The sequence below is a fragment of the Schistocerca serialis genome, chromosome 9 (assembly GCF_023864345.2).
Source record: "Schistocerca serialis cubense isolate TAMUIC-IGC-003099 chromosome 9, iqSchSeri2.2, whole genome shotgun sequence".
Classification (NCBI taxonomy): Eukaryota; Metazoa; Arthropoda; class Insecta; order Orthoptera; family Acrididae; genus Schistocerca; species Schistocerca serialis.
The window spans coordinates 161,934,567-161,949,869 of NC_064646.1; the positions used below are offsets into that span (position 1 = coordinate 161,934,567).

The 15,303-nt window shown below is 47.4% G+C and overlaps 1 protein-coding gene across 1 annotated transcript in view; it reads right to left on the minus strand.

Annotated features, from left to right (window-relative positions):
* LOC126419447 (probable tubulin polyglutamylase TTLL2) overlaps positions 1–15,303 on the minus strand; it is a 410,877-nt gene that overhangs the window by 50,825 nt on the left and 344,749 nt on the right. The window contains exons 8-9 of the mRNA XM_050086635.1: positions 8,281–8,430; positions 8,123–8,184 (exon numbers count right to left, since the gene is read on the minus strand). Coding sequence (XP_049942592.1) covers positions 8,123–8,184; positions 8,281–8,430 — 212 coding nt within the window. The remainder of the gene's footprint in view (positions 1–8,122; positions 8,185–8,280; positions 8,431–15,303) is intronic.

A 15,303-nucleotide genomic window follows, 5' to 3' on the forward strand; every position in this document is an offset into this window, starting at 1 on the left:
TAGATAGAACATACTATTCTGGGTGAGATACACATGCCAACTAGATGAATCACTAACAAAAATTGACCAGCTACTTGCAGATATAAGCACAGTACATAAAAATATGAGATTCACAATAGTAAAAGAACAGCATAATCAAATAAACGTTTTATATGTAATAATGAAACAGAAACAGCACAATTTTTCAACTAAACGATCGACACAATCAAACAGCAAAACCTCAAAACTCACAGAAATAAGTGGCCCTCTGATACATTTTTCTTAGACTCTACGTAGCACCACTCAACACAGAAAACTATCAAAAAGAACTTGAGAATATCAGACAAATAGCTGCAAACAGAAGGTACAATAGTAATCTATCTTAAAATAAAGCAACAAAACAAAATAAAAAGAAATAAAATCAGTAAACACAGGAAACAGATTCAGAAACTACAACACAACGTGACTCCACACAGACACTCACACAGTGACAAAGCCGGCCTTGTGGCCGTGCGGTTCTAGGCGCTTCAGTCTGGAGCTGCGTGACAGCTACGGTCGCAGGTTCGAATCCTGCCTCGGGCATGGATGTGTGTGTTGTCCTTAGGTTAGTTAGCTTTAATTAGTTCCAAGTTCTAGGCGACTGATGACTTCAGCAGTTAAGTCGCATAGTGCTCAGAGACATTTTGAACCACAGTGACAAAACAACACGAAACGCACATGGCAATAAGAAACAAGCCTCACTGTGGAACGCAATGACATTGTGCAGGTCGTCCAGTCAGTCTGGGGGGTTAGTACGAATTTTTATCGTTATTTCTAAATTTTTACCACTCAAATTTCCATTTGTAATGTTCGAGTATAATTGCTTGTGGCCTATGTGCCGAGTAGGACAGTCATCTCAGCAGAGGTTGTTTACGCTCGCGAAACGTGCTGATTACGAAAGCACTATGTACAGTTTCTGAACAGCCAATAGCGAGCACGGGGGAGAAATCACTTGTAGGATGCTGCTCATTGAAGGATTGTCGGACCGAAACTGGATGCTCTCTCTGGTATTAGCTTTCAGCTTTTCAGCTTTTGCATTCATGCATCATATGTAAACTGGTTGAGAGTACGTCCACAGAAGTGCAATAATAGAGTGTTAAAGAAACGTAATATTAGAGATATGGTAGTTTCCTTCCAGTTATGCTTTTTGACACCATTGTTTTAAAGTATGTTAACTTACGCAAAACAGACGTGTAGCAACGTACGTCTCGTATTGGCAAAACCGAAAAACACTGCAAATTGAGGAAGTTTCTGAATCACGTGGGCATTGCAGAATCTATCAGCATTTCCACAACTGCCCAAGAACCACACGCTGCGCTATGGACGTGAGAGATTTAGAGATGTGTGCACCACATCTTGTACTCTTTAAACCGCGTCTCCCATCCGTAACCGAAAAAAATCTGAGCATCAAGAAGTGCGCAAGTGACGTTAAACCTTGCTGAAAGCGAGGTTTTGTTTCAGAATTAGAACAGACTCAATGTAGGCGTCTAGACCGTGAAAGAAGTTCCGCATACTTTAGCTCTTAAAACCTGCAGTACTGCATCCTTGTAGGGTCTTTCAGATTGCTGGTGTGAAGTAAGCGACTGTAGGCCTAAGTGTGTGCAGCTGTAAAACTACGCCTCGCATTTGCTGGAATCACTAGGATGCTGTAGGATCTGCCAGATCATGAATTAAAAAGGTTGAACTTGTTGTGTGCAGAACAGAAACTCAAAACAGCTTTTAGAGATTATTTTAGGCAAGATATAAATTGAAGTACACAGCACTAGAAACAAGACATCTCAACACACTGTGTAAATATTTGAGTCGCTTCAGTACTACTTTTACTTACGTTGAGAGTTGCGCGTTAGGAGTCTCATAATGGTGAAAATATTTTTATGGTCTCAAATGTTGTAAGAGTTTTATGGTGTCATATAGATGATATATAATTAATAATGTTAATAATCAAGATGACTATATTGACGAAGCTGTTCATGAAATTTTCTTACGAGTTAAATGCGAATCTGTCATTTGTACCTTTCGCTGTAAAGTTAATGCTTAGAATGAGTTTCTGCAATCCACAACGAAATACTTGAGCCATCACTTACGAATTATAAATGCTTATTGATTCTAAAGATGTATTTCTTAGCTTGTAGTAGTTGACCTTGTTGGTATAATTATTTTATTCAGTTAACTGTCTGGTTATTCCGCTTCCCACTGACATAGTCATATAAGCCTACTCTGTTTCAACTTCTTTTAAGAAGTGTGACTATCTTGTGATGCAGAATGCCTAAGGCCAATCGCATACTGAATACCATTATTATACTGCATTAAAGTATGTTTCTTAGTAAGGATCTTCCTTTCGTACAAGTTTCATGTAATTTAGACCTGAGGTTGTCATCTCTTCGTATTTTCCATCATTATTCTTCCGACGAGGCTTCTATGAAATGCAGTTTACCCTATTCAAAAAATATATAGAGTATTTCAGGAGGAAGAATATATATTCTAGAAGGTGATAGTATAGATTAGTTCCAACAAAATATTACAAATAAAGCTTCTCCGATTCTTATTGTTTACAGAGATACAGCTGTTAGAATGTGATCCAAAGAATTGTAGCAGGGAAGGCGAGTGGTCGACTTCGATTTATTGGGACAATTTTAGGACGGTGTGGTTTATCTTAAAGGAGATCGCATATGGGATACTACTGCAACCCATTGTTGAATACTGTTCAAGTGTTTGGGATCCGCACCAGGTTGGATTAAAGGAAGACATCGAAGCAATTCTGAGGTGGGCTGCTAGATTTGTTACCTGTAGGTTCGAACAACACACAAGTTATTACAGAGATGGTTTGGAACTCGCATCGGAATAATTGGAGGAATGGTGACGATCTTTTCAAGGAACGCTGTTCAGAAAATTTAGAGAACCAGTATTTGAGGCTGACGGCAGGTCGATTCTACTGGCGTCAAAGTACATGTCGCTTAATGACCACGAAGATGAGAGACTCCACAGTTCGTGGTCTACTGGCTACCTTCCTCTGGATCACGGGATGCCAGGTTCGATTCCCGACCGGGTTGGGTATTTTGTCTGCCCGGGGACTGGGTACTTCTGTTTTCCTCATCATTTCATCATCATCATCATCATCATCATCATCATTCGTGACAGTGGCTAGGATTGGATTGTGTAAAAATTGGACTTTGTACGGGTGCTTGTTGACCGCGCAGTTGAGCACCCCACAAACCAAACACCATCATCATCACAGAGATGAGAGAGATTGGCACTCGTACGGAGTCATATGGACACCAGTTTTTCCCTCTCCCTATTTTTGAGTGGAACAGGAAAGAAAATGTCTAATAGTGGTATAGGGTACCCTCCACCACGAACCACACGGTGGCCTACGGAGTGTGCATTTAGATGTAAACATACATGTACTGACGGCGAGGACCGCCGAGCATTGCGAAAGGTGTTTGTAAAAAAATGCATGAAGTCAGCGGAAGGAATTACTCTTGAGTTCCAAAGAGCGAAGCAGTCCTGATAGCATTGTGATCGTGCGCAGGGAGTTAAAAATAATGGGATACAATGGTCGAGCATCTCCTCATAAACCACACATTTCTGTTGTCAATGCTAAGTGACGTAGGGGTGGTGTGGAAAGCGACGCCATCGGACAGTGGATGACTGGAACGAGTGATCTGGAGTGATGAACCACGTTATACTCTGTTGTCGTTTGATGGAAGGGCTTGCGTTTGGCAGCTGCCTGGAGAAGGTTACCTGCCACCGTATATATTGATGGCTATTAGTGAAGTACAGAGGATGTGGTGTTATAGTACGCGGGTGTTTGTCGTGGTTAGGAAATTTGGAAGTTTGTGGTAAGGTCTTACGGGACCAAACTGCTGAGGTCACCGGCCCCTAGGCCTACACACTACTTAATCTAACTTACGCTAAGGACAACACACACACACACACACACACACACACACACACACACACACACACACCCATGCCGAAGGGAGGACTCGAACCTCCGACGGGGGGAGCCGCGCGGGCCGTGACAAGACGCCCGTAGACCGCGCAGCTACCCCGCGCGAATGTGGTTAGGATGTGACCCCTTATTGTGCCTAAGAAAATCCTAAATGCGAAAAGATGTGAACACATTTTACAGCATTTTGTACAACGGACAGTGGAAGAACGGTTCGGAGACTATGATTTACCAGCGTGGTAATGCACGCTGTCATAAAGCAGCAGCTGCTGGCAGTGGTCTGTGGACAAAAATATCCCTGAAAAGGAATTGCCTACCCAAAGTCCCAAACTTAACCCAATGGATCATCTTCGCTGCAGACCCCAGTGTCCAACGTCAATAGCTTTACTGGTTTCAGCTCTCGAGGAAGAAAATTGTGACATTCCTCCACAGACACTGATATACCTTACTGAAAGTATCCCCAGTAGAATTCAAGCTAGCACAAAGGAGAATGATGGATATATCCCATTTTAAAGTCCACTAATGAGCTCAGATAGTGTATAAAGCTGCAATTTTTTTAAAAGTGCATTCTATAATGAAAAAACACTGATGGAAAAGAATTCCAACATCGTAAAACAATTAATGTAGAAATTTCTGGAGTACCATTTTGTGGTTAACATAATTAAGTGAGTAACATTGCAAGATCATAGAGCCGGCCGTGGTGGCCGTGCGGTTCTGGCGCTGCAGTCTGGAACCGCGGGACTGCTACGGTCGCAGGTTCGAATCCTGCCTCGGGCATGGATGTGTGTGATGTCCTTAGGTTAGTTAGGTTTAAGTAGTTCTAAGTTCTAGGGGACTGATGACCTAAGATGTTAAGTCCCATAGTGCTCAAAGCCATTTGAACTCTTTGAACCAACCAAGATCACAGACTAATGTAAGCGCGAGATAAGCCATTGATAATGTGAAATTCTGGTACATTAATAACGGGCGTAACCGACAAAATATCGAATTCTAGCATGCAAACGTGCATGCATTGTGTCGTACAGGTGCTGGACATCAGTATTTGGCATGGAGTTCCATGTCTGATGCACCTGGCTGGCCAATAGAGGGACCGTCAGTGCTATTTGCAGATGCTGGAGTTACCCGATGATGTCTCATACGCTCTCGATTGGAAACAGATTTGGTGATCGAGCAGACCTAGGCAACATGTCGACACTCTGCATATCATGTGTGTTACAACAGCACTATGTGGGCGAGCGTTATCCTGTTGGAAAACATCCTTTGGAAAGCTGTTCATGAAAGGCAGCACAACAGGTCGAATCATCAGACGAACAGTCAGGGTGTGAGGGATACCCAGCGAGAGTGCTCCTGCCGTCATACGAAATCGCACCCCAGTCGATAATATCAGGTGTAGGTCCAGTGTGTCTTAGCACACAGACAGGTTGATTGCACGTTCTCAGGTGGCGACCTTCTAACCAACAAACGACATTACTGCCGCCGAGGCGGAACCAGCTTTCATCAGAAAACACAACAGACCTCCATCCTGCCCTTGAATGAACTCTCGCTTAAGACCACTAAAGTCGGAGGCGGCTGTTTGGTGTCTGTGGAATGCAAGCGACCTGCGTCTGATTCTGAGCTGTCCTTGAAGTAACCGATTTGTAACAGTATGTTGTATGTGATGCCAACTGCTGCTCAAATTGCTGCTACAGATGCAGTACGATGCGCCACAGCAATATCCCGAGCACGATGGTCTTCCCTCTCGCTAGTGCCATCTGATAGTCTGGGTGCCGGTCTTCTTTGGACTGTACATTCTCGTGACCATCGGTGCCAGAAATCATTAGAGTTGTAAGATGTCGTGGTCTCCTGACCTTCATTGCTTACATATTCCGCCCTCACAATCATATTCCGCACATCAAGACGCTTCATTCGAACCCAAACTCGATAAGATAAAGTCAATGTTGTATGAATTCATGTAAACGATATGCAAATAACAAGTAAGCGCACCGAGGTTGAAATACTCGAGGCTGGCGTACACACATACATTCCAGACATGACGGTCACAGGAGCTTTTAATTCGGGAGAGAAACCGCACAACGGGACGCTGGTCCCTTTGGAGGACTACGCAGCCTATCTATGTTGGCCGGTGACTGCCTGTGGAGTGGACAGCATTGGCCCGAGTGAAAAGGGGGAACGATCCCATGTTCAGCTTAAAAGCAAATTCCGCTACGTTGTGTGGGAGCGGCCAGCCTACGTATTCTTTACACATAGCATGCTGTTTCAGAGATTGTCACAGGGAGACAGCAAAAGCCAAACGCCAATGCTACAGGTTTCCGAATTGGTCGCCTTAAACGAAACGTCATTCTCCCATTTTAGAAGAGCAATGCTGATTGGCAGACGATATTTCTGACGCCTTGAGCTGAAGGAGTAATGGAAGGGACCGAAAGATATACCCCTTCACGTCTGGCATGGAGAGGCGCCGTTCCGTTGTCGCTCTTGGAGCGAGGAACAAGTACTTCACTGGGAGAGCACCTCTGTCGAGAGCGAATCGAAGTGCGACTCTCTATATTGAGTCCTTGCGATAAAGCGTTGTTCACTGTGTTGGCTGACAGACTTATTGTGCGGTGTGAACGAACAGAGTTACAGTTAAACGCCTGCGAGCGAATTTTTTAGTGGCATCCTGGTGGACTGGTTATCTGACCAGCGTACCATGCCAATAGTTAGACTAGGGGCGAATAGGAATCCTTGACTTCATCAAGGCGTAGGGAGAGTTTGATTGGCGAAGATCAATCCAGATAGAACGAGAGTTATCTTATTTGTCAGCAGCGAGTGGCGCAGACAGCAGTCATCGCAGCTTACGGTATAGTGTGCTACAGCTATTGTGAGCCCCATATTTCCTCCACAACAGTACACTTCACTGCATTTCACACACGACAGTCTCAACCGTACCTAGCAACATTCTAAAGGATAATTATTCAAGTTGAGTAGGCGCGCCTCTCAGCCATTCTGCCAAGTCAACAACCATCTTAAACTTTGTAGAGAAATTTCATTAGTGAATCCTATCCTTGAGAGGTAACTTCACATTCCGAAAAGAACCAGGATATAACTTGTTCAATTCATAACTAAAAGTGCCATTGTGATTTCTTAGAATTTTTGCAAAATAAATAATAACTTTCGTTAGGTTTCATGTTTTCCCTACACTAACTAGCACTACTCCAGTACCCAAGTATCCCACTAGTTACGTAAGAAGTTTTGTGAATTTTTGTGTCATTTCCTTACTACGGACGACTCCAGAAGATATTTATTGCTGAAAGTTTTTCAGGCATTTCTCTTTAGAATGTTAGGAGCGTCTGTCTGACTTCTGTAGCAGTGTGGGGGTGGAAATTGCATCTTGCAGGAGCCACAGGGTAAAGGGTAAATCTCAGATTAATCCGTTGCGCAGAGTAACAGAAGCTCAGATCAACCCCACGCTCAGAGAGTAGCTACATCCCTCCCAAGTCTTTCAGTAATATAGCAGAAGGAGCTTTCAGCTTCTCGTAGCCCTATTACACGATCTCGTTCAGATTCAGTGAGGTGTTGATAATGACGTCTTCAACCCACCACGCCATATTTCAAAGGTTACTAACGCTCACGTCCGTTACGGCGTGTATTTAAAGCAACCCCCATTTGCATCCTCGCAGTGACACTACTAGCGCCAAATCTGAATAGACATCATCTTTCACCTGTAGAGACAAGCCTACCAACTTTCAGTTGTCGTACAATTCCTTCTTGGTGTGCGATTTTTTTTCCGTCAGTGTGATGGCATTGGCGATTTCACGCTCTAATTATTCGATTTAAAATTGTGAAAATCGACTGTCTTTCCCTATCATAAGTAGATTTTAAAAAGAGAGACGAAGAGCTATTTTCATCGTGGCAGCAACACCAGCAACCGTTACGAAATTGTCTCGAATCAAAAACCGCGCACAGTTGCACTGTGGGCTGTTTTTCATTCGAGACAGAGATGAAGAGATTGAAGCCGATAGAAAGCATCTAAACATTTTATCAGAGATGTATGCAAGGTATCCTCCACAAAGCACTGTACAGTGGCTTACAGAGTACATATATATGGTATTTCTACGTTAGGCGTCTAGAGGTGCTGACGCGGCCGTTGCTCCCCTCGCGTTTCGTTATGAGACGCACCTGCTGGCGGCGGTGACGACGGCGATGGCGGAGCCGGGCCCCCGCCGGCCCCCGGCGTCCGCCTCCATCGAGGCCGCCCCCGCCTCCTCCGACTCGTCCCCCGAGCTGCCGCTGCAGCCGCAACCGCTGGCGCCGTCGCCGCCGCCCCCGCCGCCCGCCTCCACCGGCGCCACGCTGAACACGGCGAACAGCGACAGCCCCGTGTTGCAGACGGGCAGTCCTAGCAGGTCGAACATGTCGTGAAGCATCGGCTTCTTCACCGCCGCGTCCACGTCGCAGTCGTTGCCCAGCGCGGGGCTCAGGTTCACCTGTCGGCGAGATCAGGCACTTCATTGTGGTTATTCACCACTATGTATCTTCATTGCGTCAAAGTGAGTTTCCGAAGCTCGTCATCAACATGCTTATTATTAGTTGTATCGTGGGAACGTCTATTCGCTCGTAGGTCGAACCTTCGTGTATGACAATATAGCGTCAGATTTCATACGCTAATAGCTGCGAGACTAATAAAGCGTTAACAATAGTTGAAATGAAATGATCATATGACATTACTGGTTGGGAGATCCCACCTGGAGTTGTTCGTCCGCCTAGTGCAAATCCTTTTATTTGACGCCACTTCGTCGATGATGATGATGATGATGAAATGATGATGACGACAACACACCATTCCGGAAAATTTGGAAATTTTTCATAAGTTCTCATGGGACCAAACGCGGAGGTCATTGGTCCCTAGGCTTACACGCTGCTTAATCTAGCTTAAACTAATTTACGCTAAGGACAACACATGCACTCATGCCCGAGGGAGGATTCAAACCTCCGACGGGGGAGCTGCGCCAACCGTGACAAGACACTTTTGACCGCGGGTTACCCCCCGCGGCCGTCACCCCGGCACAGGATGGATAATACCTCCGGCCCGATTGGGAATCTAACCCGGGACCCCACTATATAGAAGCAGCAATGCTACCCACCTCTTTTTTTACCAGCATTTTAAGGGATCAGGTCGTGGGTTGGCGGAGGCAGACTGGACGGGGGCCGCAACCCGAGGCCTGGCCACAGTGTCTCCCCCCCCCCTCCCCCCCCCCACCGTCCAAGGAAAGAAATGATTTTTTTTTTATTTTTGTGTATTTATTTAATTTTTCTTGTTGTCTTGCGATTTACGGGTGCAAAACATAACATAAAGAAACCAAAGATGCCATTCAAAACAACGAAACGTAAAATGGCTCCCAATGCCATCTAGATGTAACGAATTCACTAACAATAAACGGGATCCTGCAACGGCGCTGTTGGCGTGTATCCAGGTTGGCTTCTTCCTAACTTAAAAATGATATATAGTTCGCTGAGTACATCAGGCATAAAGATAAGTTCCTGAATCTCGCTCTGTTTTCTCACTTCACTTTTCGCATACGAAACATCCCAGCTACCCGGAGACTCCACGAATAACGAATCCAAATAATTGGCAAAACATGTTCTGTATTTTACGTGTCGCTGCAAGATCTTATGGTGCTCTTTCAGTGTGTACCAGAAGTTTTTGTCAACGGTGCGATACAGATAATACGTCGCCATCCCTTTTATCCAGTTCATGGATTTTGGGCGATGGCAAAGTTATTTTGTCCGGAAAGAATAGGTCGTCAGCTTTGATTGCCGTGAGTGCCATACGCTTAAAAGCGCCAACATTTTTTTCGTGGCCGCCGGAGTGGCCGAGCGGTTCTAGGCGCTTCAGTCCGTAACCGTGTTGCTGCTACGGTCGCAGGTTCGAATCCTGCCTCGGGCATCGATGTGTGTGATGTCCTTAGGTTAGTTAGGTTTAAGTAGTTCTAAGTTCTAGGGGACTGATGACCTCAGTAGTTAAGTCCCATAGTGCTCAGAGCCATTTTCTTCGTGAGAAACCAACATTCGACTGCCGTGCCGCAAACCAAACGGTGTTCGTCGGAGTCGACGACAGCGCCGTGGGGGTATATCGGTGTGTCTACCACGTGAACTGACTGCAGTCGTTGGCGGATTTGCCGTTCACCACTATATACCAGAACACACGCACCTCCGGTTAAAAAAATGGCTCTGAGCACTATGCGACTTAACATCTGAGGTCATCAGTCACCTAGAACTTAGAACTACTTAAACCTAACTAACCTAAGGACATCACACACATCCATGCCCGAGGCAGGATTCGAACCTGCGACCGTAGCGGTCGCTCGGTTCCAGACTGTAGCGCCTAGAACCGCACGGCCACTCCGGCCGGCACACGCACCTCCGGAATGAATGGCGGGACACTTCGTCGATCACAGCGCCCATTAAGGTGACGTGCTTGGTTCTCCAAAAGCGCTGCAGCCTACTAAGAAATACCGCGCGCACCCTGTTCCTCAAGTTTACGAGGCCGATGCCGGCTCCTCCTCTCGGTGGTAGCGTCAAGGTATCGTAGCGAATTTTAAAGAGAAGGTCAGCTCCCACTAAATGTCCAAGTGCTGACTGGTAAGTTTGAGGCAATTGTGATTGGCAACGGCAGTATGTGCGGCAGGTAACCTATTAAAGTGCCAAAAAAACACTGACAAAAATGGTTCAAATGGCTCTGAGCACTATGGGACTCAACATCCTAGGTCATAAGTCCCCTAGAACGTAGAACTACTTAAACCTAACTAACCTAAGGACATCACACACACCCATGCCCGAGGCAGGATTCGAACCTGCAACCGTAGCAGTCCCGCGGTTCCGGACTGCAGCGCCAGAACCGCACGGCCACCGCGGCCGGCAAAACACTGACATACTGAGTGCGGTGGAACATATCTGTTGCCTTGCTAATACGCGAATCTTCCGCAGAATCTCGATAATTATCCGCCGCTGTACGTCGTATGTTTCCATGAAACACCACGCCCAAACACCTGAGAGTGGGAAACTTGTAACGGGAATTCCTGTTCCAGAGGGCAGCCCTCTGCCCACCTCCATACATCGGGTCTTTCGTAGGTTAGTGACACTACCCACAACGTTCTGTACTGCCGAAGCCATTCCAGCGCCACCGTTCTGTATTGCTGAAGCCATTCCAGCGCCACCTGGATTTCGTCCCCTGAGTTGACCAAAAGAACGTCGTCGGCGTATGATCGGCGTTGGAAAGATGCGGCCCGTAGCTGGACGCCTTCAAGTCGCTGTCGAGGGCCACGTAGTGCGGGCTCACGAGTGATTGCGAACAATATGGCCGAAGGGGGCAACCTTGTCTCACTGAGCGCTGGACGGTGATGGGTTCTGAGCGAGCGCGCGCCCTGAATCAACCATAAGTCCATCTCCACAAAATTAAAGGGGATTCGCCGGCCGGAGTGGCCGAGCGGTTAAAGGCGCTACAGTCTGGAACCGCACAACCGCTACGGTCGCAGGTTCGAATCCTGCCTCGGGCATGGATGTGAGTGATGTCCTTAGGTTAGTTAGGTTTAAGTAGTTCTAAGTTCTAGGGGACTTATGACCACAGCAGTTGAGTCCCATAGTGCTCAGAGCCATTTGAACCATAAAAGGGATTCCCACCTGTTCCATGACCGCGTGTAGAAACACATAGTTCACTCCCTCGAAAGCGTGATCGAAATGTACTGCTGCTAGGGCTCCTAGTAACCTGCATGCCGACATCATTGCTATGACATTCCTGTACGCCCCTAGCGCCGTGTGCATGTCGCCCTCCCCACCTAGACACGTTTGGTCCGAATGTGTTTTGTCCTTTATTGCCGCTTGTAGGAGGACACGAAAGATACGTGCAAAGATTTTGTAATTTGCGTTCAATAATGTCAAAGCCGGGTAGCCTTGTCGTCTAACACCACCACTTAGTTTTGGAACGAGTATCATAATAAGCTGTGTGAACTCGGTAGGGACCTATAAGGTAGGTGTTCGTTGTACACATGTATCCACGTCGGTCCCAAGACAGGAGCAAAGGAACGGTAGAACTCAAGAGGGAGTCCGTCCGGTCCAGGAGATTTGTTTACTGCACCACACTTTATGACTGCGTCCAGATCGTTTATGGTAATTTCAGCCATAAGGTCGTCCACTTCAATGGAATGCTCGGCTGTTGGCATTTCTCGAAGCACATCTGAGAGCCCACTAGACCATCAGCTGCCGACACAATTGCTGAGCCCACAACAGGCAGATCATTGTCTGTGACCCCATCGTAGAAGTGTAGATGCGGGTGAATGGTTCTTACGAAAAGGTTCAAATTTGTGTGAATTCCTAATGGACCAAACTGCTTAGGCCATCGGTCCCTAGACTTATACACTACTTAAAGTAATTTACGCTAAGAACAATACACACACCCGTACTCGAAGGACTCGAACCTCCCCGGGAGGGGATTGTTACGAATTAGCTTTGTGTAAAGCTATAAATTGGTGTAGCTAGGAAACGTATTTAGCGAGGGCATTGATTTTCGTGTCGTTCTGAAGAGCTTGTGGTACACTACTAGGGCTAACATGAGACAATAAAAATATTCGCTGGAACATAAGTGAAAATCGATATTAAGCTTACAAACTAACGAAAGCTGTCGTCCCATATGATTCGTAAATGGTCTCGTAATTACAGAAAACGCAAGTCAGAGGAAAGCTCGCTTCGAAAGGACTCCAAAAACCCTGAAAAGTCCAGTGCCGAGCGAATACGAGAGTTACGGTAAACGAAATAAAATGAAATTCTCCTGTCGTTGTAACATATTTTTCTTTTACTACCTGTATCCTGTTTCAAGAGTCCGTCTTGATAGCTGAGTGGTCTCAGTCTGCTTTCGACTGCGGTGGGGCGAGGACGTCCGCTGCGCCCCGCCGTGCGCGACCGTGGGCGCTTGCTTGTGTTTACCTTCTCTCGGCGCGAGTTGTATTTGTTCCAAGTTCAGTGCGACTATGGCACACACATGGCGTCACGATACGATCAAAATTACTTTCCAACCAGATCACGCGCGTCCTCGAGCCTATGAAATAGAACAGTTCATACGCGACGATCTACGTTTAGATCCGGCGACTGTCGTCGGAATACATTTTTCTATAACGGCGAGCGTGGTTTATGTTAAAATTACCAGTGCAGAGGTCTGCGCGACAGTGGTTTCTAAATACTCGAACTCTCTCCGATTCAAACATTCTGACGGGCATATCGGTGCAGTGACGGTGGATCATGCAGGCATGGGCCTAAGGACTGTAAGGGTTTTTGAGCTCCCCTTCGAGGTCCCAGAGGACGTTGTCAAGGACGCCTTCCGACCATATGGCAATGTTATCAGCCACGTTGCAGAAAAGTGGCAAACTTTCTCGACGTATAAGGTCTACAATGGTGTGCGCCAAGTTAAACTTGAGCTCAAGAAACACGTGCCGTCCTATTTGAACATCGGTGGCTGTCGTGCAATCATCATGTACGACGGTCAACCGCGTACTTGTTCCGGATGTGGGCAGGAAGGCCATGTTCGATCGAGCTGCTTACAACGTAGAATTACGCAGATACCAGTGGGAGACTCCGTTTCCCCGACGGGGACGACAATCCTGCCCCTCACGTACGCTCAGACGACGATGCGCACCATAGTTGAGGACGAAACGGGCGATCAGACACATCCATCGACGCCAGAAGTACCGAGGGAGGAAGAGGAAGGACCCTCGGTGCCAACCCATATGTCGTCCCCTCCACAGCAACAACAGCAGCAACAGTCCCACGGACTCCAGACGCAACACAACATTCAGAACGCGATGGACGTGGACGCGAACATTGTCCCGACCGCGGCTTTCCTAGGGGAAGGTGATACGACGCTGGATTGCCTCCCACATTCGGATACGGATGTCCACGTTCGAAAGCAACGTTCGCCTCGACGACGCAAGCGACGTCGGCGTACCCCTTCTGATGATTGCCTCCTACACACGACCGGTCAAGAAGGTGACATCTCATCAGACAGCATGGATGCTGCGCCTGCTGAGGATCTAAGTGGTGTAGACGATTCACTTGCCCATACGACGAGTGCCCAGTTACTTCTTGCACCACAAACGCGGCAGGTCGCGTCGATGGATGGCGCTCCGTCTACCTCTACCATAGACGACGTACGTGAGAGAGATTTAGGTGCCGATCAGCTACACAGCATCGTGTTGCACCCAATGTGGTCGGACGATGTTGAGGTACTTCCTGAAGAGGGCACGGGTGACAGGGGAGGGGGCGGCATTGGGGATGCCACTCCTAGCGTGAAAGACTCATAATTTGTAACGGGTTTGGTGGGTCCGGCATCTCTTGCGGTTAGCTTTGATTGCCATGGCGTCTACCCTAGGTGAAGAGGCTAGGCAGCACACCTTTCGCCTTGCCACAATCAATATCAACGCGATAAGGGCACCACACAAACTGACAATGCTACAACGCATGCTCGATGCGGCGGACATCGACGTGGCCCTCTTACAGGAAGTATGTGTCACTAGTTTCCCTGACTTCTACGGATATACCGCCCACATCTCCCACGCCTCTTCTACCGATTGTGGTGTGGCTGTTCTGCTACGGGACGGTTTGGCGGCTACGGACGTACTGTACTTACCGAGTGCAAGAGCCATGGCAGTAACAGTCAACGGTGTACGACTCATCAATGTATATGGCCCTTCAGGATCAGGGAGACGGAGAGATCGGGCCCGCTTTTTTTCGGAAGATATTACGCGTCTATTTATGGGCCGCATAGACGATATGGTGATCGGAGGAGATTTTAACTGTACATTATCTGCATCTGATCAGCAGCCACATCACGTCCCGTGTGCGGAATTGGAAATGCTAGTGCGTGACCTCCACCTGATTGACACGTGGCGCCACATCCATGGCCCAGCTCCTGGTTACACCCATTATAGAAGCCATTCATCAAGTCGGTTGGACAGGATTTACGTCACAAGTACCCTTTCGACGGCGACGAGAGGAGCAGAGCTCTGGCCCACTGCATTCACCGACCACACGGCCTATATTTGCACCATTGCCCTCCAACCTGCACGTGTGTGGCGCAGTAGACCCCCCTGGAAACTGAACGTCGCCCATCTGGACGAGCCGGCATGTAAAGGTGCTATAGAAGAGTCGTGGAACGCGTCCTTACAGCGTCGTGGTCGTTACCGATCGACCCTCAGTTGGTGGATTGAATAGGCGCACCTTCATGGCTTACGGCCGGGAAGCAGCGGCATGGAGGAGGAGCACGGAAAACTTTTATTACACCGTCCTACGGGAATGTCTTGCTATGGAGCCCT